Genomic DNA, 24,756 nt, shown 5'->3' on the forward strand with positions numbered 1-24,756 from the left:
ATGAGAAGTACCTTAACTGGTAACTCAAATTCTTTGTAAGGACATGCATACATGTATGATATATTTTCTTAGGTAAGAACAATGTAGCACTTCAGACATTGCGAGATCTTATTCTTGTGGATTTTGGTGAAAAGCTTAGAGCACAAGCTGTGGAGAAAGAGGGAACTAGATATCTTAGGTAAGTGGAAAAGATTTGTGAGACTGTACTTTTTAATAGGAATATCTGTTTATTTTCGGTTACTACCTTCTCATCACATCTTAAAAATCATCAATACAACTAATGTATATTGACCAATACAACTAATGTATATTGACAGGTTATCAGATGATTTAGTGTTCCACATTCTTAAAATCACAGTCCAGGAGTCCAGTAAGCTTCTCAGTGATGCTGCTAACTTGGACAAGACCAACTTTGAGCAGATGTTGTCTTCTTTGCCTGTAAGTTGCAGGGTCGAAATAATAAAAAAAAAAAGAAAAACAACAACAACAACAACAAAATCTGTGTTTTAAAGACACTAGAGATAAGAAACAATATATAGTAGATATCAAAGTTATTTAAATGAATTCTTATATGTTTGAGCAAATGCAATGAATTAACAGATTTAAGAATAAAATATTTGTCTTGACAGATTGCCTCCCCTTGTTTACGATACATGATGGCCCTGCAATCTCATCTTCTGAGAGAAACTGTGTTGTTAAAACAGAGCACAGAAAACTCATCACCAGAACAAGATAAAAACATGCAGGTAGTTTTTTCCAGATATTTATGGTGGAGCATGTAATTGGTTTTTCTTTTTACATAAAACATTACCTAAAAATTGAAGGAGACATATTCTCTTTAGTACATGTAATTGAAAATTTCATTTTATAGGAACTGATGATGGCAATAGCAAAATTAGCATCAAGAATTTTTTCCGGATCTTGTGAGGTAAGAGTTCAAAAGCTCCTTTCAATCTGTAGCTTATTTTGTATTGATTCAATATTTTGCCAAAATCTTGTGTCTTCCACACCCCACCCCTTCCCCATTCTGATGAACAATGAATGTTATTTTCTCAGGTATTGGAAGTTCTTATAACAACCTGCAATGCTGTCATCCACAAATTCAAAGAAGAAAGGGAGGCTAGACTTCAAGGCCTGGAGCGCATTGCTAAGGCCACCATTCTGGGACACTTATTACCAGTTCTGTTGACCGCTATGAACCATGTCAATCTGCATTGTCTCCCTCTGGCTGATGAACTGATGCCCAAACTTGTCAATCTTGTTGTGCTTTCAAGTCAGGTACACTGCAAGTTTGATTAATTAATTTTGCAAGACAATTAAATATTTTTTATATAAATTTGATATATTCTTTTCTGTAAACCAATAAGCCATTTGCCTACTGTGTCAATACTCATGCTTTGTATTGTGTTATTTATCTTTGTTGCAATTTCAGGCTGCTCTACTTCTGAAGAGTCAGGTTGAGGCTGTTATGCAGGATGACCTAGATTCTGACACAGACACACATGTAATGGAACTAATGGCTCCCACTGTTGATATCGAAGAGTAAGGAACAATAACCCCTTGTCAAAGAAGAAAAAACAACAACAAAAGAAAAACAAGAAAATGTTTCATGGTTCACATTCCATGAATTTTAAATGTACTAGTATGTGTAAATAGTAATATAAAAAGTCCTTTTATTAACCTGTATTTATATTGCATTTTTTTTATTCTAACTAGAGTGTCAAATGAGGACACTGAGGAGCAAGGCTTTTTGGCAGGATTGAAAATCCCTGCCCCGTGGTCCTCAGGGAAGACAGTAGAAAGCATCCACCCAGTGAGGGACAACTACAGATTTAAGGAGACAGTACACATCCCCGGGGCTAGGTGCTTGTATCTGAGATTTGACCCTAGGAGTTCCTCCCAATATGATTATGACAAGGTATACAACTGGTAAAATTGGCAGAAAAAGAAAATAGATTAACAAAAAAAAATTTAAAAAGTCATAGCAACTTCATTACAAAATAAATCCATTAAATTTGAAATGTGAAAGCACATATTAAAGGTTTGAATTGTCATGATAGATTGCTGATCAATGCTTTTTATTTATTTTTGGTTTGTGTTCTATCTTTTGTAAATATATTCCTGTCTTAAAATGGATTTCAATATCTTTGCACTGAAATACATGTACATGTACATTCAATGCAGGGAAAAAATAAAACCCAGCAAACTGATGAAAAAGTTATTTTGTCACCACTGTAACTTGTTTTATCCAAGTTGAATTTCATTTATCTGAAAAACATGTACAAGTTCTTTGTACTTTCAAAAGATGACAATTACCGTAAGTTACGTGTAAGTTGATAAAGTCTATGCTAAGGGAGTTTTACTGTGAACAGAATTATGGTTGATTGGTGTGATCAGATTAAGTGTAATTAATATGCATACTAATGCCAATGGTGATGTTATTTTGATACTTACAGCTTGTGATTTATGCTGGCCCTACCACAAATTCGAAGAAAGTACTAGAATATGGAGGGAACACGTTTGGATTTGGGAGTAGGAGTGTCCTAGGATCAGGCTGGCCTAAGGACTTAGTAAAGGTATGTTGGATACTCTTAAACATATACAATGTACATGAATATGCTACAGTACACATCAGTAAATAAAATTATTGCTAATGCTAGATGGAAAGAAACTTAAGTTTGCAAACCATGTCACCATTTTGCATGTTGATGAAGATGTGTACGTTATTTTAGGTTGATGGGGATACAGTGACATTTTCTTTTGAGATGAGAAGTGGTCGTGAACACAATACACCTGACAAAGCCATGTGGGGGTTTCTCGTCACAGTCAGAGCTCAGGTAATACAGTCTTAGAGAGCTATATATTGTGGATTGCTTAAAATGAATTGGTTCATTTGATTTCACTGATGTGTCTTTCTTTCAGATATTAGTCTATATATCAGTAAAAATATAATATTTCTGGGGACTGTGAGAGTTACCCATGAAATCCCTAAAGATTGAACCCCTCATGAAATATGATGATTCAAAAGTATATCCAATTAACCATTTTGTCTTGAAGATAAAAAAAAAATAGCCTCATCTTTGAGTATACCAAGATGAAATAATGTGCATGCGTGGAAGAATTCATGCTACACATAAAGTTTTAAAAAACACAGTAAAAATAATCAATTCAAAGAAGTTAATAGTTTCCAATTAAATAAACTATAACCTGCCTTTTTAATTGTATGTATGCACTGTATATGTACATGTATGTCTTAAAACTACTCATGTTTAATTCATCAAAATTTGTTTGTTAAGGAATCCACAGAGGAGGTGTCCAGTGGCCTACCCTTCCTGGCTGATTTAGCCCTAGGACTTTCTGTTCTAGCCTGCACCATGTTACAGCTACTGTACAGAGGTCCTGAAACAACCCAACAAGAAGTTAATTGCCAGCATCTCCTCAAATCTAAACTTTTACAAAGGTTTGTATGCAGTTGATTGAGAAATAATTTCTATGTAGACAGTACTGCATTGTGTATTATCAAAGTTAAGGATATATCACACAAACTGTCTAATGAAATTAAATTTTAAATTTAAATTTATAGAATAGTATTTTTAAATTGCTTCATACTGTACGTATAGTTATTGAAGTGGGATTTATATTCAAGCAAATTTTGTGCTGCCTTTCTTGCACTAATTATGAATAATGCCAAAGCATTAATCTACATGTATGTAATTAAAACACCTATAAAGCTATTTCACAGTTGCCCCAATTGATCAATATCCTACAATTGCAATAGATTTTGAATATGGTAAAATAAGTATTGAAGAACCAGAGAACATGTATATGTGATACGGAGCACATATATACTGATTAATTGAAAGTTGCTTGTAAATACTTGGTTATTTAAATTTCCTTCCTTAGGTGTGTGTGGCAGTCCGGATCAGATCCAGATGTCCTCGTGGATAGTCCATCCTCAACTGAGGACCCCTCCGACTCCTCATTGGCCAGAATTAGACTCTCAGCAGAAATCCTCCAGAACCTCAGAAAATTATGTAGGCGACAAGCAACTCAGCTCAGACCCAGCATCAGGTATACAATATCAGGCCTTTGCATAATCAGTTTGTAAATATAAATTATAAACTACTACGAATGTGCTTGAATTATTTGCCACTTCCAAAATTTACATACTAGATACCAGTAATTTTTCCCACAAGATGTGAAAGACATAATTGTTGATTTATTTACATGTACGTGTGTATCCTTGCAGTTAAAACTTTCTTTTCTTAAACAGGGATGTAATTAATCCAGAAGATTTGGAGGAGAGAATTGTATCAGCAGTACTCAAGCACTTGTCTCTCCAGGAAACGGTATTCAAACTGGCAAAGGCAGAGAACCAGCAAACTGAAGAGTTTATGTTACTGAGAGCTGTTATACAGGAAGTTTATACCAAGATAGATGCCTTGTTAAGACAGCTTCAGGTACAGCTTGTCTAGGAGTAATACATGTTTCCCCTCTTTATTCCTCTCTCTTTCTCTCTCTCTCTTCCTCTGTGAGGAAGTTTGGTATAATTTCTTGGCTTGGATTGATTTGGGAGGGGGAAATTCCATAAGGACTTTCTTTCCACATTTTGTTATTGGTTCTACTTTTGGACTGATTTGGGAGGGGGAAATTCCATAAGGACTTTCTTTCCACATTTTGTTATTGGTTCTACTTTTGGACTGATTTGGGAGGGGGAATTCCAGAAGGACTTTCTTTCTACATTTTGTTATTGGTTCTACTTTTGGACTGATTTGGGAGGGGGAATTCCAGAAGGACTTTCCACATTTTGTTATTGGTTCTACTTTTGGACTGATTTGGGAGGGGGAATTCCAGAAGGACTTTCCACATTTTGTTATTGGTTCTACTTTTCAGAGTCTTGCTGAGCTAGAACAAAGATGGCACAGTGAAGTCATGGATCACAAAGAAGGAAATACCACTGTCCCTCCATTCTTTTCTGATTTCCACCTTCAAGAGGTATTAAAAAATTAACAGTAAAAATAATACTGCTTCTTAAGAAATGTTATGAACAAAATACTGATAGTAAATGATGTGCAATGTTTATTCAAATCTTCCAGGTTTGCAGATATGGTTAATTCAAGTACTGTATTTAAATTTGTAGACAAAAGCAAAGGAGCTTGCCATGCTGTGTTTTATGAAGGAAGTCCCATTAGAATCTGACAATGAAAGGGCAGTTAAAAGTTTGAGGTGAGATTTTCGAAAAAGTCAAGCCCCCCCCCCCCCCCCCCCCCCCCCCCCCAGAAAAAAATTAGTTTCATGAAAAATTTGAAGCCATTTTACAACAGCTTTTATAAAAGGAATCTGAACATCAGTCCAATGGTAACATTTACTGAAAACCCACAATTATTGATTTCAAAGCAATAAAAGATGTTAGCATAATGTATGTTGTAACATGGTGTATGTTTTGCAGAGAGAAATTTGACAATGACATTGGTGATGAATCCTTCACTTCAGTGAAATCTGTCATGCCTAGGACACAGCACATCATGAAAGGCCTCAGGGCAAGACTTGACCTACTTCTGCAAGTTACCATAGCACCAGGGGAGGGGATACATGTGGCAAGATCACTCTCAAATAACCAAGAAAGTGGTATGCCTACTCTTTGTATATTCACCATTGTTTCTAAGAAAAATGATGTCACTGAATATTAAAACAACAAATCTTAAATGACATCATATTGACATTATGACTGACATTTTGCAGTGCTCGGAGTGATGGTGAGATCAGATACAGATGTGTTGGCCCAGATGACCAGGAGTGTCTCAGTCCCTGCTGGTGTAGAAAGTTTCCAAGATGACTCAATATTAGACATCACCGTTAAACAAAGGTAAGGTGTTCTGTATGACAATTTAATAAAAGATGAAAGGGAAAAGAATGAAACGTGTTAAAAATTTTTACATTCAATTCATAGCTGCAGTGAATATTTTTATGTAGAAAATACTGAGAAATTTCAAACAGTTTTATTTATTGGAGTGATAGAAATTTAGATGTACTTTACTTAGATAATTAGGGTTAATTAGTTTGACCTTTTCTTTTAAAGGAAAAGAAAAACCCATCGCCGAACCCCGTCCAGTGTTCTCCAAGACTTGGTGGATGGAGAGGGACGAGACAAACCCCCTCATACTATTCTCATTGACCAGCTGTTTTCCTTCATTGGGAGCAATCCTGAAAAAGCTGTGAGTTTACCTTTATACACTTATAAATACACCACATTGTCTTTATACATGTATGTACTAAATAGTTGTTTTTGTTACTTTACTTGAAGTAGGTTGAAATGTTCTTCTTTCTGTTTAGATATCACCTAAAGATTTCTTGTCTGCAGCAGCTACTCGACTTAAGAGAGGAAATACTCGTAAACAAGCTTTAATACACATGAAGGAGCTGTTGACAGCAGCCACAAAAGTGGGCGGGGCCACACATCTGGTGGCAGCCGTGACTTCAGTCCTTCAGTGTGGACCCTGGTAATTAAGTTTTAACCAGAACTGTTACTATATTTAAACTCTAAGTGGTCCAACTTGAATATCTTGAATGTGATGTGACTGTCAAAATAAAAAACATTGAAATATTGGAGAGTTTGAAATAGGAAAGTTGAGGTGCACATAAACATTGCATTCGGAATTTTCAACTCCTTTGACATAAGCATGGTACTAGAGAAATCAGGTTTTAGATACTGTTCAACTGTATTTTATGAATTTGAAATAATTCACCCATTACACATGCATGTAAATCTACATAAGCAAAATGGAATTTGTAAATTTAAAGTAAGCCATATTTTGTTTTTAAAATTGCATTTAGACAAAAAGTAACGCAAGCCAAATATTCAAGCATACTGCAATCAAAAACGGATTCTATAAATTTTGAGAAATATGCTTGAAAATCCTTCATTGAATACATGTACATGTATCATGTTTGATCATCAGAAAATATAATTTGTGATGGATATGTTCCTTTTTCAGTGTTGAGGAGCTGACCTGTGGAGGAATGGTGCCACAAGTAAGGGAAGCCTTTGCTGAGACAATGACAGCTGTGGTACAGCTGGCTGCTAAGTACCCCATAGCCTGCTCCAACAGTATCGGGCTTCTGTGTACAATACCTTATACCAGGTAGGCCAAGAGGAATAAGTGCATTTCACAAAAAATATTTTTGGAGACCACTTATCATTGCCAAGTCATATGATATATATAGCTGACATTAGAAATGATATATAATGTCCAACATTAAGAGCATTTTTGGTAGTATCTATCTCCATTTGTCCATCAAAGTTTCACACTCTGAGCAATCTGCATATATTCTATGACACTTCTGTGTACATGTATGTAACAAGAAATAGATCCAACTGTTTGTTTTTCAAACCAAAAAATCAAAGGCATGTTCCAAAAAAGGAAAATCAACCCCTTTTCAAATACTGTTGTTCCTTTTGCACATAGAAGTCCAATTTTTTCAATTTTTACTTTCAGGGCTGAGGAGAAGTGTCTAGTGAGGTCAGGTTTAGTTCACCTACTGGACAAGTTATGTAGTCTGGCTAACCTTAGATCAGACACATCAGAGACTCAGTCTGTCAATCAAAAGGTCTCGGCAATGGCATGGGCGGGGTTCCAGGTCCTGGCCAATCGCTGTGTCATGTGGGAGACAGAAGATGGTAAGTAAAGTATCAACACTGAATACAGATTTAAAGTGCATATTATAGACATCTGTTATTAGTCCCCTACCGGTGAAACCGGAGGGGACTATAGGTTTCCTCTGAGTCTGTCCGTCTGTCTGTCTGTCCGTCTGTCCCTCTGTCTGTCTGTCAGTCTGTCCCACTTGGTTTTCCGCACTTTTTTCCTAAACGCTTGCAGATATTGAGCTGATTTTTGGTATGTGAGTGTATCTTGATGAGTTACAGATCAAGTTTGCATTTCGTTCCGCTTCATTGATTTTTGACAGAATTACGGCTTTTTCAATATTTAGGGGTTTTCCGCAATTTTCTTCTAAACGCTTGCAGATATTGAGCTGATTTTTGGCATGTGACTTAACCTTGATTAGTTATAGATCAAGTTCGCATTTCGTCCCGCTTCAATGATTTTTGACTGAATTATGGCATTTTCAATTTCTAACGGGAACCAGATTACACTTGCCGGTAGGGGACTAGTATTGCTAATGCAATACTCTCAGAATGCTTGTTTCTTCAAGTGATGCTTTATGCATGTACATGTACAATGTAGGTGAGTTCTTATCTTTGGTTTGTTCTGCCAATACTTAACTTTACCAGTTATCAGATGATGACCGTTTAAAGGGGTCCACATTATCAAACTCTAATATTTAGTGTGGACTAAATCATTCACAAACATCTTTTGTAGAACAGTAGTACAGGACAAGTTGTGAATTTGAATTTTTTTTGTCACAGGAAGCCAGATAGAAGAATTAGAACACTCGGGCCTTGCTCGTCAGGTGTCAGTGTTGTTAACCAATCATCTTGCCAGAGCCACAGAGTGCATTGGTAATGAGGCAGCAGGAACGGAGGCACTACAGGATGTACTTAGTCTACTGAACACTCTGGCTCGTAGCCGTATGGGGAGGGCTATACTTAGTCAGCCAGCTTGTGTGTCCAAACTACTGTCACTGCTACTGGATCAGAGGTAATGCAAATTTGCCATCATTTGACTTTGGCTTTTTGATATTAGTAAAGTTATCTGTTTTTACTACATGATGCAGTAAAAGGTATATAAAAGCCTGATTAAAAAAAAATTATCATTCAAAGTAATGCTTAAATTATTGCACTGAATTGATGTATTCTTTTATCATTCCATATAATATTTAGTTTTTAAAACTACTGGTACACATAATTATCAAAAAACTTCATAGTTTTATTTTCCTTTAACCTTTGCACCTGAAGAAAATTTTCACTATTACAAGATTTTACAAATGTAAAGATGATGTGACAGAGTACAGCTTTATGGTCATAATGAATAAAAGAATATAATCTTTCCTTCTATTTTAGACCATCCCCTAAGTTAGTCCTCATCATTCTCCAGCTGTGTCGAGTGGCTCTACCACTGATGAACACTGCAGACTGTGAGCTGGTAGAACTCCCTGTTTGGGGGCAGCATCTGACCAATACTCACTGGAACACCTCTGAACCCATTTCAGATCCTCCTGCCAAAATTGTCAGCCTCCTTCTTGCCAAGTTGGGAGACTTTCTTGTACCAGGTATTTAATATTTTCATCATATCTGTAGTATTTCTAAAAGTTTTCAAAGGTTTGATAAAATAATCAAGAGAAAAATTTTAACCATTTAAGTGTCCCCTACTTTCATGAAAGCAAGGAACAAATGTTAAAACTTTTTAATTCATCTGTCTATCTGTAAGTCTGTCACAAAATACTTTAACCTTGGTCATAACTTTTGAATGAGAGAAGACAGGGCTTTCATATTTTCACATGTGCATAGCCTTTGACAAGACCTTTCAGAATGCACTATGATTTTTGACCCCATGATCTTGTATTTGAAGTTTGACTTAATTTTCTTAAATATTAACATTGGTTATAATTTTTGAATGAGAGAAGATAAGGCTTTTATATTTCATATGTTCATAATTCATTACCTGTCACAAAACCTCTCTGAAAATATTCTAGTTTTTGACATTGTGACTGAATCCTTGAAGTTTGACCTCCTTTTCAAAAATCTTACATTAATCATAACTTTTGAATGAGACAAATAAGGCTATCATATTTCACCTGTGCATTATTGCATTATCTGTGAGAACTTTTCGAATATTTTATGTTTTTTTTTTTACCTCATGACCTTGAAGTTTAACCTACTTTTCAAAAATTGTAACATTGATACATGTCATAACTTTTGAAAGAAAGAAGACTGGGGTTTCATATTTTACATGTACATTACTTGTGACAACACTTTTCAAGGAGTACCATCAATTCTGACCTCATGACCTTGAAGTTTGACCTACTTTTCAAAAATAAAATTTTGGCCATACTTTGCTATTGAATAGACGAGGCATCCATATTTTTATTTACGTGCATTACTTGTGACAAGACATTTTCGAAAGTACTTCGACTTTTACCTCATGACCTAGACTTCAAAGATAGACTTTCAAAAACTTAAATCTTGCAGCAGGACATATTGCTTCAAAAATAGAAAACTTTTTTTTTTGCAAGATGGACACACTAGCCAGGACAAACAAGACAGTTACAAGGTGCCATAAATTATTGCACCCCAACCAATAAGACCCCGAAAGTGGGGGGCCTCAGTTTTTAGATTTTGATAAGAAAGTGAGATTGTGCCGTCTTCAAAAATATACCAGAAGTTTTTAATAAAATCCAAACAACTGTTTTTATCTACATTCTTGAATGATATAAGCTTAACAAATTCAAGTATAAGATTTCAGAACTTCAGGCAAACCATTTCGAACCTGAACTGGATATCAACACAGATGAATGGAAATGACCTACAGAAATTGACAGTCATATTCAAATCACAAAATCAAATACTGTTTGAATATTTATTTTTTTGGCTTTGACAGGTGATTATGCTACCCTGGTGAGCCGGCGCCCATCTGTGGACTTGACACAAGGTAAACCCCAGACAGGGGACAAAGAAAAGTCTGAAGAATCGGACATTCAGGCTGGAAAGTTGTCTGTGTTCATCCACAAGAGGGAGGATCAGTTATCTCATGAAGTCATTCAACCTTTGCTAGGGTAGGAATCAAGAATTCTTACATTGTACATATAGTTTAATTTGGAAAAGTTCTGAGTGGAGACATAAGCACAATCTTTTTGAATAGGAAACTTATGCACTGTGTTTTAATTAAGAGTATTTACATGTATGTGACATGGGTTTATTTTATAGGTCAGATAACAGGCCATTTAGAATTGGAGGAGGTGCTAACATGGAAAGGGTTGTTCGCATGGACAGAGAAATGACAAAGGTAGATCTATGTTATAGGTTATAAACATCTATCATGCATGAAAATTGATATTAATATTCAAAGATTGTTCATTGATACATGCATACTAAGTGAGAAAAAGATGTGTCCCTTTTTAACGGTTTTCTCTGTCACTCTAGTAGATGCTGATATTTTTAAAAACTATATTTTTAAAAAAAATTGTTATCTCTGAATCTTTGAAACAAATTTAGTACTCAGGGTTCGACACTAACTTTTTAAGGCTTTAGTCCAGCTGGACTAGTGCTTCATTACTTTTACTAGTCCGCACGCGATTTTATTAGTCCGTCAAAAAAAAGAAACATCAATGTTTTTTAACATTAATTTAACATGACTATTAATATACGTATTATTTTTTGAAATAAACAAAGTATTTATGTGAAATATATTATTCCACAGATTCATGAAATCTCGCAATCAGCAAGTACGATCGTATTCCTGATCTCGTTTTTTTTTATCTTTACATTACATCCAAAACGTCCAACATCTTTCTTAAAAGTGTCATACTAAATCATGATCGCTAAAACCCTATACTTCATATTGATCAGTGGAAAAATTAAGCGCTGAATTGACCCGGTATTGCGTAACTCCCGCCAAAAGCTAGAAATCTAAAAATACACGCGGGATTTCTTAGTAAAAGTTGTCGAGAATCGGACATTGGTAATTTATTCATATTCTTTTTCAGAATTTTTTATTGGTCCGTTCGGACTAATTAGCCACATATTTTATTAGTCCGAATGAAAATTTATTAGCCTGAGACTAACGGACTAACGTTAGTGTCGAACCCTGGTACTGCATGCCTTAAATCTATTTTTCAATTAGTTTGGTAAAGCAGAAGTCACAACAGAAGATGCCATAACTGCTCTGAAGAAGGCAGCTAAATGGGCGCAGATGGGCTTAGTGGTATCAACAGGCCCACCAGTGGAGAGTGGGCAGGCTGATACACCCACTGGAGACAAAAAGAAACAACCAGTGGATGTAGTGTGCCGGGAGAAAAATACAGAACTAGCAAGGTACAATATGAAAAATATTTTGTCAAATATCTTATTGGCAAGTTCAGATAGAGTTTGTAAATATACTAGTATACATATATATTTCATTGTTGACAGAATTTGAAGATTTATTTCCATTTGCACAATTATATACATTAGTATAGAGAGTATTGTAAAAATTCTGTAACTGTATTGCATTTGACTGTGTATTCTTTCGTGCGCCTTTGGCAGAAAGCAACTTCCACTAAATCAAGTACATTGCTAAATGTCTTTAATAAACTAGCACATCAAGAAATTACCTAATCAAATCTATGCTATAAACTTCTGCCAATTCTCATACATGCCAGATGTAATACATTTACAGTAAGTTAATGTTTAAGAGTACATAGAGGAGAACAAATAATGAAACAAAGTAATATTGGAACTGTTTTGAAGGACTGACCCAATAAGACCATTCATTAGTGGACATGTAGCCAACAACATGGCTACAGAAGTGATAGCCCTCCTTCATGGTCTACTGAATGCTCCGGAGACACACACCGCTCAGTCATGGTCTCAGGCTGTTCAAAGGGTATGTAAACATAGGAGAGGATCTAATATAAAAGTTAGCCTGTGGCATATTGTTTGTAGTATATATGTGTATATACATGTGTATATGAAAAGGGTAAAAATTTTGTAAACTATTTACAATATTTTGATAAAGCTTATCTGGAAGTTTAAAAACTTAATGTTTGTACCATGCCAGTAAAGCATTGGATTACTTTCATGTCTTACAGAAAAATCCAGTGTACATGTTTGTTTGCACAGTGTCTTCAGAAATTGTCTTTGATTTGACTAATGTAAATCTGACTGCAGTATACCAATTTTATACCCCCCCCCCCACCAGTGAAGTGTTTGGGGTGGAGGGGATGATACTAGAATCACCATTGTCTTTCTTTCCATAGACATACATGTATATTGTCAGTAGATAATCTCAGAAACTCTTGAATAATTTTTTCTAACAGTATAGAAAAAATGCATGCCATTCTAATATGTGCAGATGGTTCATGTTCCATTAGGACAGACTGTTATTATTGAAAATTTGTAGTAAACTTTTGAGAAGCTTTGATATACTTATTTCAGGTATTACACAACTCCCTCTCCTGTTTACCCCTGTTGCTGGCCTCTCTAGACACCCTGTCCTCACCTCGATGTAACAACAAACAACTCATGTCCATGTCTAAGATGGCTAATGCTGCTCTTTGTGCACTAGGAGGGTTCACTGAGATGATCAAACCAGGCTGTGAAGTCAAAGTAAGCTTGTCTTATTCATGATTTGCATGTTAGGCACTTCATAAAAAAAGTAACTTTTCCTGCATCATATTATACATTGCATAACTTTTGCTCTAAAATACCTATGAAATATTTGAACATTCATTTCAAATTACAGTAGAAAGTGACTGAAATGTAAGCTAATGAATTGTCTTTTTAGTCTACTTATTAGACAGTTAAGCATATTTGAAGGTAAATTTAACATATTATTCATGCAATCATTCTAGAATGTATTTCTCTTCTTATTTGATGCAGATGCTTGGACCAGGAATAGATGATAGTCGGGGTTCAGTCATAAGTGTGTCAGAACAGACAGGGATGGTCACGGTTCAGTTAGATCCTGAGACAGATGAGGATAGGCATCCACGCTTCAGTGACACAGTTCAGGTTCCAGTAACCAGACTGATCCCTGTCAGGAATGAGGTAATATGAGGGACAAAAATTTAAAAATAGTGTCAACATGATCTCTCTATAAAGGGTGGGAATGAGCTTTTGAAATAAATTTTTACCAATATTTCTAAATTTGGAGGGTTTAGCACATTCCTTTAGATCTGTAATATTATAACGATTTGTTCCAAGCTTAAATGAATAATATTATATGAATGACATACACAAAGATACATAGTATTTAAAAAAATAAGAGAAAACTAGAGTTTTTACTTGTATATTAACTATGTAAGAAGAGAGAAAATGGACAATTTAAATAAAATATGATGTTAAATGTTAAGTCCTTTTCTTTCTTTCTTTCTTTTTTTTAGATCTATAAATCTGCTAATGTCCCAGTGACAGAGTCCCTAGTGATGGCCATCAAAGCCATCCTCCTCCCCCAGGATGATGGGACCTGTCCCCTCCAGCAGATCCTCCCTGTCACAGGGGATGGCAACAGCCTGAGTAATCAGGTGTGTCGAGTTGTGGCTGAGCTTCAGACTCGAGCCTGCATGGTGCTTGCTCAATATCTACAGGACATTGAGTTTACTAAGGAGTTCATTCAGCATTGTGGATCCACTATTGATATTCTGAAGTCACTTGCAAAGGATTGCAACTCAGGTTTGTCAACTCATGTGGCAAATTTTTTTTCCAATTCCTGCCATTTCCTTAATCTTTATCAACAAGTAATAAGCAGAGACATTGTACATGTAGTGAAACTTTTTGTCTATAATATTTTTTTTTATTTTGATATAAAAGGAGATAGACTCTCTGTTGTGGAAGCCCACTGCAACAGGTTAAGGCTACTATACAGGGATTGTGCTAAACCTCCACCCCCACCTAGCAAGCTTGACAGTCGAGCTGTGAGTAGCTTTCTTTGATAAAAAATATGAAATATATTTTGATAAGCAAAATAGCAATGAAGCACAAAAAGAGTAACATAGTATCTTTCTATAAATCAAATGCAGAGATACAAAATAAATAAGTAAAATATTTTAAATGACTGTTGATACAAACAGTATTGATAGTAAATGGATTTTGAGTATATGCTACCTTTAGTTTATATATTTGTGAACTGTTTTATTTCCATCAGAATCAGGAGATGTTGCTGGATGCCAATCGATCCTTCCCCCCAGTCCGGGCCTCTGTGTTCTCCCAGGGTATGACAGGAGTGACCTTCCTTGGTGACCCCAGTACAGGAAGTGGACTACCAAGGGGCACAATGATCTATGCCAACCAACCAGTTCCACAACAGGTAGATCACTTTCATTTAAAATATTCTTTTCTAGAAGTCATTAACTTACACATATTCATGTACATGCATCTACATATATTACATTTTGCTGAAAAAAATTATCATGGTATAGTAGAGTGCAGACCAGTAAAAGCTATGGTACTTTTCATTCCATAAATGTGAGATAAAATTTTTTATCTTAATTACTATTTCATGTAACCCAGTATTTGCAGTGAAGAAAACAAAACCCTGAGAGAGAATCAATTGAACAATTTCTTTACTTTTATCAAAGGCACCAGCATTTTACTGGGAGTTAGAGATCTGTTCCTTTGGAGATAGTCAGGAGGAGAGTGGTGCAGTCATCTCGTTTGGCTTCGCTCCATCAGCAGACAAGAAAGATGGAGCCTGGACCAACCCTGTAGGAACCTGCCTCTTCTTAAAGTAAGTCCTTCAATACAATTCTAGATTTCTCTTTAGTTTTACATGTACTGTACATAATAAAGGGTTTTAAAGAATTTTTTTTATTTCTGTTTTTTTTTTTTTGGCCAATCACACAATGTATATGGAAATCATTGTGAAGAATCATTAAAAGTAGCAATTTTCTCTATAAATATCATCAGATTCTCATGTGATCTCCATTTTGATATTATATGTTCATAGATTGTTAAATGCAGTGACAATTTTCATATGTATCATTGGTTAATTTGTCTTTAAGATAAAAATGAGCATTTCTCAAACTGCAATAAAATTATTATTTTAAAAAAATCTGATAAGTAATAAATCTGAACTGTAGCAATGGTAAGGCTGTTCACTATAATGGAGCCAGTCTTCTTCAATGGAGAAGTGTAAGACTGGACATCACCCTAAATGCTGGGGACATAGCAGGTATTGGGTGGGAGAGGACAGGAGAATCGCCTGTTCAGGGACAGACCCCCAGGGGTAGGGTCTACTTCACGTATAATGGACATCGCCTCAATGCCTATATGGATGATGTGTCTGGTGGAATGTATCCTGTTGTCCATATCCAGAAAAAAGTGAGATGCCTATTTTCTTTCTTCATTTTTCTTACATTCAAAAAACCATAGTAGAATATGCATTGCTTAATATCTGCATGTATAATTGCTGATTGGGGAATTTTTTTTTAGAACACAAGAATCAGAGCAAACTTTGGAACAAGGCCTTTTGCTTTTGCTGAGGGACAGCAACACAAGGAAGCAGCTGATGCAGCCAATGACTTGACAAGAGAGATCAGGGAGAGTTTCTGTCATCTGCCATTCCATCCCCACACTGACAGTGAAAATGAGGGGAGCCCCCAGCCCAGTCCTGATACCACCATGGTGGAGGAAATCAAAGCCCCAAAAGGACCTCCATGTAAAACTGCTACCATACCAAAACCACAGAATGGTACATTACCTGTTTATGACAGTTAACACTGCTGAAAGTACTTTAGTTTGATAGTTGAAAACTTTTCTTATACCTTTAATATGTATGAATTCAAACTAGTGACATCAATGAAGACTGTTTCCTCCCTCTTTCCAGCCCATCTCAAAAACACTAATCGTGATGGACCTTTGAATAAATGTATTGCTTTAGTCAAATTAATAATGTACTTTACAAAGGAACAAAAGTGTGCCTCACCTCAAAAAATCCTAAGGTCTCAAGAAGTTGTAATTCAATAAGCATCATTCTACTTTTAATAATCTTGAGCTTCTTTTCAGTGTACAACCCAGAAGAATGTCTAGCTTTTAAACTGTTCAGTTGCTATGACAACTTTGTGACGACTGGGCCTGATCAACGAGGACCAGTAATGCAGGACGATGAGTCAGATGAGGAGATAGTAGAGGAGGACAATGGATCTGAGGACCATTATGCCCTCCTTGTCAAGGCCTGGGAACAGAAGGTTTTCCCTGTCATCAGACGAAGATTCCGAAATGAAGCGGAGAGGAAGGACGGTTTGGAACAAATCAGAGGAGCACTGCAATTAGGTATCTTCATCACATTCTTCTATAATTATCATGAATAATGTTATAATGTTATAATGAGTGTTTAACAATGATTATGATATGGCAATTTTTCTCATTTTTAAAACAGGAAATAGATTGAAGAGGAAAATGTCTATTTGACTTTTTCTGGTACAGTTATCTGATAGTATGTTCTCCAGATGTTCTTCTACAAAAATTTTGCTTTCTTTAGGTATGACAGATATTGCTCGACAAACAGTGGAATTTCTTTATGAAGAAAATGGAGGAATACCTAGAGACCTCCACCTGCCGACTATAGAGAACATTAAAGAGGATCTAGCCAAGTTTACAATAGAGAGAGTGAGGAAAGGAACCACTGTGGTGATCAGGAACACCGCAGAAACCTCTACCGCAGGCACCACAGTGCTGCCCAAGTTTGCTGTCCGCAGTATGCTCAAGACATTTGGTCTGACTGGAAATGTCCTAGATGTTGACAATGTAAGGAAGCAGATTTTATTTTTCATTCATCATTATTTATGTTGCACATGTAAGTAGAGCATTAGTAAAAACCAATTGATTTCATCACATCATACTTGAATGAACATAAGGCATTGGCATCGGAAACAAAAAATTTTAATATTTTTAATAATGTATGATTAATTCCATTTCAGTCTAATGAGATTGTACAAGTTGAGGTATACTTGAGAAGTGAGGGTGTTCTGGTGCGGTTCTGGTATCCTATAGAAATGTTAGAGAGGCCCCCACAGGGACTGAGGAAATCCAGCATCACGGGGGGACAGATATTGGACACATCTAATGTCTTCATACACAGGTTAGAAAACTGAAAAATAGTGTCATCTTAACATTGCTAGAAACAACAAAGTCCAATACTTAGTTTTATTTGACCTTTTAAACTTTTTTTTGAAATCTTTGTAAGTTAAAACACAGTAATGCATTGATTATGAATGTAAATGTGAAAATATTTTACAGAGAGTTGTTGAGTAGTGAGTCAGTGTTGGCGAAGATGTTCTGTAGGACAGCTCTATTGAAACTGATTGACCACTGTAATTCTCCGGCCATGGAGATTGTCTCCTGTTCTGCGAGTCTGGGCTCAGGAATGGCTGCAAGTGCTGCTCTCCTTCAACAGTTAGACATTGAGAACCTTCAGTTATTGTCAAATGAACTTTTATGTCCACCTCTAACCCATGGCACTGTCATGGCAACAAATCTGACAACTTCACCCTCATTGGCCCAGTGTTTAGCCAATCAGATGTGTTCTCTCACAAAGATATTGTTTCAAGATGAGGATAAGTTAAAGAGAGAGCTGGCTGTAGCCATTGCTAGAGCTGCCAATCAAGGAGAAGATTATTTGATTGAATTGACAACCCAGATCTGCATATGCTTCCAGGTAATTTTTTTTTCTATTATATAATGTATTGTATACAGATTTTCTTGCATATACATATAATGTACAAGTACTTAAAGTTTTGTAACATCAGAATGTATGTAATCATTTGTGTTATTCATAACTAGTGCATATGTTTCTTAATTCGCTAGATCATTCTAAATCTGTTCCTACATCAAAGCATAAAAGAAATGTAGAATGAATTGTAGTGTAAGCTATAACTTCTCCTTCATGTATCATATACACTGTTCCTTAAGTTCATTAAGAATATCTAAATTGTAAACCTATGTGAAAGTTAAGAAGAAAGGCACATATTTGTAATTTTTTCCATGGATAGAGACTTTTTTGTGCAAACTGAAGGTCAAGGTCAAAAGTTCATGCCAGGTCATGGTCAAATACTAAGGTGAAAGGTGATGTTATGCTGTATCTATTAAGGTATCATTTGTTACAAATTCTTATTTGGTTTTATTTCAGACTGCTCCTGAGATGTTCCCTTATGAAGAATTTCCTGTAACAGAGGTCAAGGTTAACACAGACCTCCACTTCCCTGGGGCGGGCTGCCTGGTGGTGTCCTGTAAAACTGACTCCAAAGCTGCAAAGAAAGAGTAAGGCACAATTTTCCTCTTTATTGCTACATTTATAGATGATATTTTTCTTAGCATTGAATAAGTATTTAATTTTTCTTTGATCAGTACATCCCTCTATAAATCTCCATGGGCCAGAGTGTTTTCTTACACTGGACAAAGAATAAAAAAGACAGGAAATGCTGCAAAACTGGAAGTTGTCTGCTATCCAAGAGACACCACCTCCACAAGTAACCAGAACGAACAGTACACCCCAGCCATCATCCCCACGGACAGGGTCCATGTCCGCCTGGGTGTTTCTCCACCCCCAGGGATTATCCTGACCATCCATGCCCTGCCTCCACAGTTCCTGTTGGCTGTGGCTTACATAGAGACCCTGATAAGTGAAAAGTATGGCTGTGGGACAAAGAGCTGTGGCCCTAGAGAGAGATCCAAGATGTCTGATAGTCAGCTAACATTCCAGAACAAAGATTGTCATGATAGTCTGTGGAGTGTAGATAACATTGTCATCTCTCCCCCAGTGTTCAAACACATGATTGAACTTCTTTGCAGGTAAATACATGTATATGTCTATAAGTTTTACTCATTTTCATGTACATATTAAAGACGCAATAATAATATTTGTTTATAATGAACTTTGGAAAAATACGATAGAAATTGATTTACCAGTATTTACCTTTCCCCCTTAATATTTGTTATTTTGGCACAAAAATTTGTTACAAAAATAGTCAGAATTTTTTTTTGTTTTCTAGACATTTATGGATGACAAACACACCAGCCATTATCAAGGAGTATCTGTTCCATCTTTTGGCTCAGTCTTTGAGGATTCTTCACTACAGTGAGGGGTGTAACAGCAGTAAACTCCCCACCCTGAACCCCCATCTCAACCCCTCCACTGGCCTCCTGGTACAACTTCAGGCTGAGCTCCGCAGACTTTATGAGGAAGAAACCAAAGGTTAGATATGTTTAGGAATGTTTGTCAGCAACAAAGAATATTCAAATTCTTGTCATTTTGGCTTTACATTTAGATCATATGTTTAAAAAAAAATAAGTGATGACAAGACTTTTAGTAAATATGCTAAAACTTTTTGATGTAAATGATATCCCAATTGAAAGACTGAATTTAAATGCTGAAGCATTACTCTTTCAGGATGGCAGTCAGATACTTTAGTGAGTGGAACAGGAATTGGAATTGGCATTTCAGACAAAGGTAGATTCTCCACATACTTCCATGCTCTGATGGAGGTTAATTTGGCTGTGGCAGAGCTGCGATATGAAGATTACTTTAAACCTCCTCCCAGTCTCACTGCTCAATCTTCCTCCTCATCCTCTACTCTGGAGACTGCATCCTCTTCATCTTTGCATCCCCTCAGCAGTCCCACATCATCTGCCAAGAGGAAGAAGCTTAAAGCAAAAAGAGATAAAGAAAGAGGGGGAGCCGTGCCCAAGAGATCCACCACAGCTCAGCGTACAAGTGAGAGTGACTCCTCTATGTCCTTGAGCCCAGCGTCTTCTTCAGATGTGACACCATCTTCCTCCTCTGCCTCAGCAGCATCTTCTTCTTCCACTTCTGGAGCTTCTATGGCCACAGCAGGCAGTGATCCAGGAAAAGGCGATCCTAGTGGAACAAATGTCAAAATGGAGGATATTCTCTGGTTGCACAGAGCTGTCACAGTTTCCAAAATCCTCAGGTAGCTATTGCAAAGTCTGTATTTCCATTTTATGTAGATTTCAGGTTTACATTCAAAGGAAAAGTAGACTTTCTAGAAATTATTGGTTTAAATTTTTGGCAGAACTAATGAACTGTGTGCTTTTACAGGTGCTTGGGATTCAAGGAGAAGCATGGCAGATGTTTTCTGAATGATGCTGTATCAGATGCTGCAAAGACTCTGAGTACTCCCTCAGTAGCTAGTCGCATGCTGGTGATAACAGGAATCCCTACAAATTCATCTCCTGACACTGTAAAACAGGCCATCAGAGCCTCCTGCAATGCTAATGGAGGCCTAGATAGAGATGAGATCTTTTTGCCAGAATTAAATGTTCCTTTAGATATTCCTGAGGTGCCATCAGTTCCTTCGGATTCAGTGGAGCCCTCCTCAGAAGAAGTGGATGAGGTCCCTTTTGTAGGAGGCCAAGAGAAAAAGGAGGAGGAGGTTCCCATTCAACACATCAAAGGTTACGCTTTGATAAATGTTGTGGCCAAAGCTAAGTTGGAGAATATTAAAAAGGCTTTGTTTAAAAATAAGGTCCTGTTGGGAAGTCTGACCCAAGACCAGGAAGAGGCTGGAGATGTCCCCGAGGAGATGCTGTCCATCACTACAGTGATGCCAACACTGGTGGGAGAGCCCCAGGGCAACTCAGCCATAGAGGAATACCTTCACCACAAGTTCTTCAGCGACAAACATCAGAAGGAAATGTCTGACACAGCAACTTTAGCTCTGACAGAAATCTTTCATAGCTGTTTTATTATGGAGCACAAGCAGGGAGGGAGTGAGACGAGGCATGATTCAGGATTTATCTGTTTAGGAAAGGATCAGATTTTACAGAATGTGCAGGAAAATTTATTGTGTGTATTTTTGAACAATATCAAACCTCCTAAGAAATCCTTGGCAGAGCAAACCATGCATGTGCTGAGACGTTACGGGATGTTGAAGTCCCCAGATAAAGAAATGTAAGATTAATACATTTAATATCTAACCTTGTAAATTAAGGATTTGTTAGTTATGATGATGTTAATTTTAATTATAACCTTAAATGAGTTTTAACTGAATACCGTGGTAAATGTTTACCTTCAGTTTATACCAGAATCTTCATAATCCTTTCTAATCTGAAGGATAAAATATAATATGATTCTTTCAGAATAAAAACCACAGCCATTATTCATATACTGATGTCTGTATCCATGATTTTTTTTTAGGTCACCAAATGCTGATAAACCTGGAAAAGGAAAACCTTCAAAAAAGTCTCCAAGAGGCTCAAAAGAAAAAGTGGTGCTTGGGGTTGTGGAAAAGTAAGGAATTTTTATTTGCAACATTTACTGTATGTTAAAGCAAATTGATACAGTGAAAAGATGGATTTGCAAAGTTTGAAATGATTGTAAATTATTGCTGTAAATAGTGCAGATAGTTTAAATCACTTAAGTTAATCCAGATAAGAACTTTTAAGCACTAAGAAAAAAATTTCAGAGTGAATCAGAAAGACAAGAAGCCCAAAGGAAAAGATTTTCCAGAAAAGAGTTCCAAAGAGGGTGCCACCTCTGATCCAGTTTCAACCAAAGGCATTAAAGTAAGGATAAAAGGGAAGAAAATCTTAATTAGTAATTACTGGTACATGTACATGTATTCTCAACTCCAATCAGGTCATACATTCTTTCACTATTATTTGATATAACTTGAGATTTTACCTTTGAAAAGACCAGTATTACCTTCATGTAAAGTATAGAGATAAAATGAGGAAATGCATTAAATGTTTATTCTAGGGAATATAGTTTTGGCCCTGTTTGACTATCAGATTTTAGTAACTAGTCCCACTTGGTGATACTGATTAATGCAGAACATTGGATTTTTAATCTGCAGCAGACATGGATGTCAGAAGAGGCCAAGTACTTGACTCTGGATGGATTCTTTCAGTTTGTTCTGGATTCAGCTAAACAAGACATCCGCGGAGTGTGGAGGGCCATTCTGGCTTGTGGATTTGACATCCACTTTGAAAGGTATAAAAGATAGCATTACAACTCATCATATCTCTGAAGGAAAAATGAGTGAATTCCACTTTTTGTATCCAGAAACTATCTGATGAATTAAAATCCAGATCATGGCCTAGAATTTAATTTTATGTACCACAATGAGGATATGCGCACATTTAAATCACTAGAAATATTTATCTATGTTATTTGATTAAAACAACTAGAATATTACATATCTAGTCAGTACACATGAATATTTCCAGGTGTGCTTGTCTGGACGTCAGTCAGGCATCCCAGATAGCCAGTCAGTGGACACCAGAGATGGACTCAGCACTGGTCCTACACATCAACTCCCTGTCCAGAAAGCTAGCAGTAGCCACTGCTTTGTTACATCCACATGAAATCCATATCTCAGAGGCAGTCCTCAGCAATGAAAAGTTCACTTGCTTACAAGGTACAATTTTATCATATCTGTACGTTTTTGAATATACACTGATTTTGGGAAACACGAGAAAAAGATATCTAAAAAAAAACTTCCTTTTAGTAATTTATGTATTTTTTCTTCTTATAGATACGATTATGCTGTTCATTTCTATCATTTCCATAGTATGAATTTTAAAATATAACTCTATGCTTACAGGTGTTCCTTTGGAAAGCATTCGCTTGAGGTTTGCCCTCCTTCAGTCCCTCAATAATACTCTGGAAACCTTCTTCTTGCCACTGGTGGACCTCCGAGCTGCACAGACCTATAACAGAAGCACTGCTGCACTCCTATCACAGCTCAGGGGATTGGTGTTCTATGACACCAAGGTCAATCTGATGAACCGAGTTCTGAACGCAACCGAACAGAGAAAACAAGACCAGGCAGCACCGGAAATAACCCTGGATCCACTAGAGACAGTCACAAGTATGAATCTGGACTGCATGAAAAATGCAATAATCTACCGAATAAGCTCAGGAATATTGAAATAGGAAGGATAAGATACAGTTTTATTTTCTTGTCTAGCTTGTGGAGTGTTACAAAATATATATATATATACACATGTTAATTCAAAAAATATATAACCAAAATAATTTTTAACAATCTACATGTAGAATGAAAAATTTTAGTATTATGTAACACAGAATAGAATTTTTCATTTATTTTGATTCAAAATTCATGAATTGAGAGATTTCTTAGTATAAGAATACTGTATTACTCATTGGACAGATAATACATGTATAATTGTAAAGTTTATTCAAAATACTAGTAATAAAAGTAACAAAATAGGTGTGATTAATTCCACACATTATGTTGTATGGTGTATAATACACTGTTTTAGGAGATGTGAAGAATTGCCCGGCTACATGGTTGTGTCAGGCCTACAGACAGTTATTGACCATTCCTTCTCGTCAGTTCTGTGTGAGACTGGCCAGTGGAGGGGATCCTACCTATGCCTTCAATGTCCGGCTCACAGGGGAGGAGGTCCACGGAACAAGTAAGTTAAAGTCAAAATAAATAAAAATAGAAATATAGCTCCAGGTAGATTCTTAGAAGAATGGTGACAATATTTACATGTACTTGCATATTAAATGGAATGATATATTTTAAACCCCTTATCATATTTTATAATAGAATGTTATATATACAGTGGACCCTCAGATATCGGGACGCCAGATATCCAGACGCTTCAGTTTCTGGATGATTTTTCATGGGAACGGAATTTTTTAACGTTATTTTGTCTCGTTTAACCGGAATTCCGCGTTCCGTATCCGGGCGGTCTTTTTTCACCTCAAAATGAATTTTACGTTGTATTTTGGTTCATTTATCCGGACGGTAATTTTTTTAATTGGTCTGTCAACTATACTCAAATTTCTAGATCTGGGTGTTAATTGTTGTAAAAACACTGGCCTGGCCGTTTGTTTTAAAAAATGATCACCTGTGACCTGTTATCAATGGCTTCGGCAAGGTTAATTATAGGCTGATGGGTACGCACGAGACTCTCGCTTCTCTAACATGTATTTGATACGTATTAATTAAGGGAAATGCTTTTTATTTATGTCCATAATTTTTTTGTAGTCGGCAAATATATTTCTTTTACTGTTAGAATACAGTCGTAACATGGTTTCATGTATTGTTATTTATAGACATGACATCGGGGGTACTTTTTACGCACAGTATTTTGTGCGCAACACGGATTGT

The 24,756-nt window shown here is 36.3% G+C and overlaps 1 protein-coding gene across 1 annotated transcript in view; it reads left to right on the forward strand.

The window, feature by feature from the left end:
• Positions 1 to 24,756, forward strand: part of LOC133188324 (probable E3 ubiquitin-protein ligase HECTD4) — a 42,862-nt gene that overhangs the window by 8,884 nt on the left and 9,222 nt on the right. Inside the window, exons 13-61 of the mRNA XM_061323701.1 lie at positions 73 to 178; positions 318 to 438; positions 630 to 746; positions 872 to 928; positions 1,057 to 1,278; positions 1,433 to 1,542; positions 1,717 to 1,918; positions 2,457 to 2,576; positions 2,733 to 2,837; positions 3,297 to 3,460; positions 3,904 to 4,071; positions 4,274 to 4,460; positions 4,894 to 4,995; positions 5,141 to 5,226; positions 5,450 to 5,628; positions 5,743 to 5,866; positions 6,080 to 6,215; positions 6,334 to 6,500; positions 6,996 to 7,142; positions 7,497 to 7,678; positions 8,426 to 8,657; positions 9,020 to 9,228; positions 10,557 to 10,731; positions 10,883 to 10,961; positions 11,799 to 11,989; positions 12,404 to 12,539; positions 13,091 to 13,261; positions 13,535 to 13,702; positions 14,038 to 14,326; positions 14,465 to 14,568; positions 14,799 to 14,960; positions 15,232 to 15,380; positions 15,733 to 15,973; positions 16,085 to 16,343; positions 16,658 to 16,924; positions 17,133 to 17,398; positions 17,572 to 17,732; positions 17,891 to 18,308; positions 18,780 to 18,910; positions 18,998 to 19,441; positions 19,642 to 19,844; positions 20,040 to 20,580; positions 20,709 to 21,560; positions 21,807 to 21,899; positions 22,075 to 22,174; positions 22,465 to 22,601; positions 22,838 to 23,028; positions 23,215 to 23,481; positions 23,897 to 24,052. Coding sequence (XP_061179685.1) covers positions 73 to 178; positions 318 to 438; positions 630 to 746; positions 872 to 928; positions 1,057 to 1,278; positions 1,433 to 1,542; positions 1,717 to 1,918; positions 2,457 to 2,576; positions 2,733 to 2,837; positions 3,297 to 3,460; positions 3,904 to 4,071; positions 4,274 to 4,460; positions 4,894 to 4,995; positions 5,141 to 5,226; positions 5,450 to 5,628; positions 5,743 to 5,866; positions 6,080 to 6,215; positions 6,334 to 6,500; positions 6,996 to 7,142; positions 7,497 to 7,678; positions 8,426 to 8,657; positions 9,020 to 9,228; positions 10,557 to 10,731; positions 10,883 to 10,961; positions 11,799 to 11,989; positions 12,404 to 12,539; positions 13,091 to 13,261; positions 13,535 to 13,702; positions 14,038 to 14,326; positions 14,465 to 14,568; positions 14,799 to 14,960; positions 15,232 to 15,380; positions 15,733 to 15,973; positions 16,085 to 16,343; positions 16,658 to 16,924; positions 17,133 to 17,398; positions 17,572 to 17,732; positions 17,891 to 18,308; positions 18,780 to 18,910; positions 18,998 to 19,441; positions 19,642 to 19,844; positions 20,040 to 20,580; positions 20,709 to 21,560; positions 21,807 to 21,899; positions 22,075 to 22,174; positions 22,465 to 22,601; positions 22,838 to 23,028; positions 23,215 to 23,481; positions 23,897 to 24,052 — 9,594 coding nt within the window. The remainder of the gene's footprint in view (positions 1 to 72; positions 179 to 317; positions 439 to 629; positions 747 to 871; positions 929 to 1,056; positions 1,279 to 1,432; positions 1,543 to 1,716; positions 1,919 to 2,456; positions 2,577 to 2,732; positions 2,838 to 3,296; positions 3,461 to 3,903; positions 4,072 to 4,273; positions 4,461 to 4,893; positions 4,996 to 5,140; positions 5,227 to 5,449; positions 5,629 to 5,742; positions 5,867 to 6,079; positions 6,216 to 6,333; positions 6,501 to 6,995; positions 7,143 to 7,496; positions 7,679 to 8,425; positions 8,658 to 9,019; positions 9,229 to 10,556; positions 10,732 to 10,882; positions 10,962 to 11,798; positions 11,990 to 12,403; positions 12,540 to 13,090; positions 13,262 to 13,534; positions 13,703 to 14,037; positions 14,327 to 14,464; positions 14,569 to 14,798; positions 14,961 to 15,231; positions 15,381 to 15,732; positions 15,974 to 16,084; positions 16,344 to 16,657; positions 16,925 to 17,132; positions 17,399 to 17,571; positions 17,733 to 17,890; positions 18,309 to 18,779; positions 18,911 to 18,997; positions 19,442 to 19,641; positions 19,845 to 20,039; positions 20,581 to 20,708; positions 21,561 to 21,806; positions 21,900 to 22,074; positions 22,175 to 22,464; positions 22,602 to 22,837; positions 23,029 to 23,214; positions 23,482 to 23,896; positions 24,053 to 24,756) is intronic.

Source organism: Saccostrea echinata, unplaced genomic scaffold (assembly GCF_033153115.1).
Source record: "Saccostrea echinata isolate AGI-Se365-2 ecotype Australia unplaced genomic scaffold, CSIRO_AGI_Sech_v1 ptg000016l, whole genome shotgun sequence".
Taxonomy (NCBI): domain Eukaryota; kingdom Metazoa; phylum Mollusca; class Bivalvia; order Ostreida; family Ostreidae; genus Saccostrea; species Saccostrea echinata.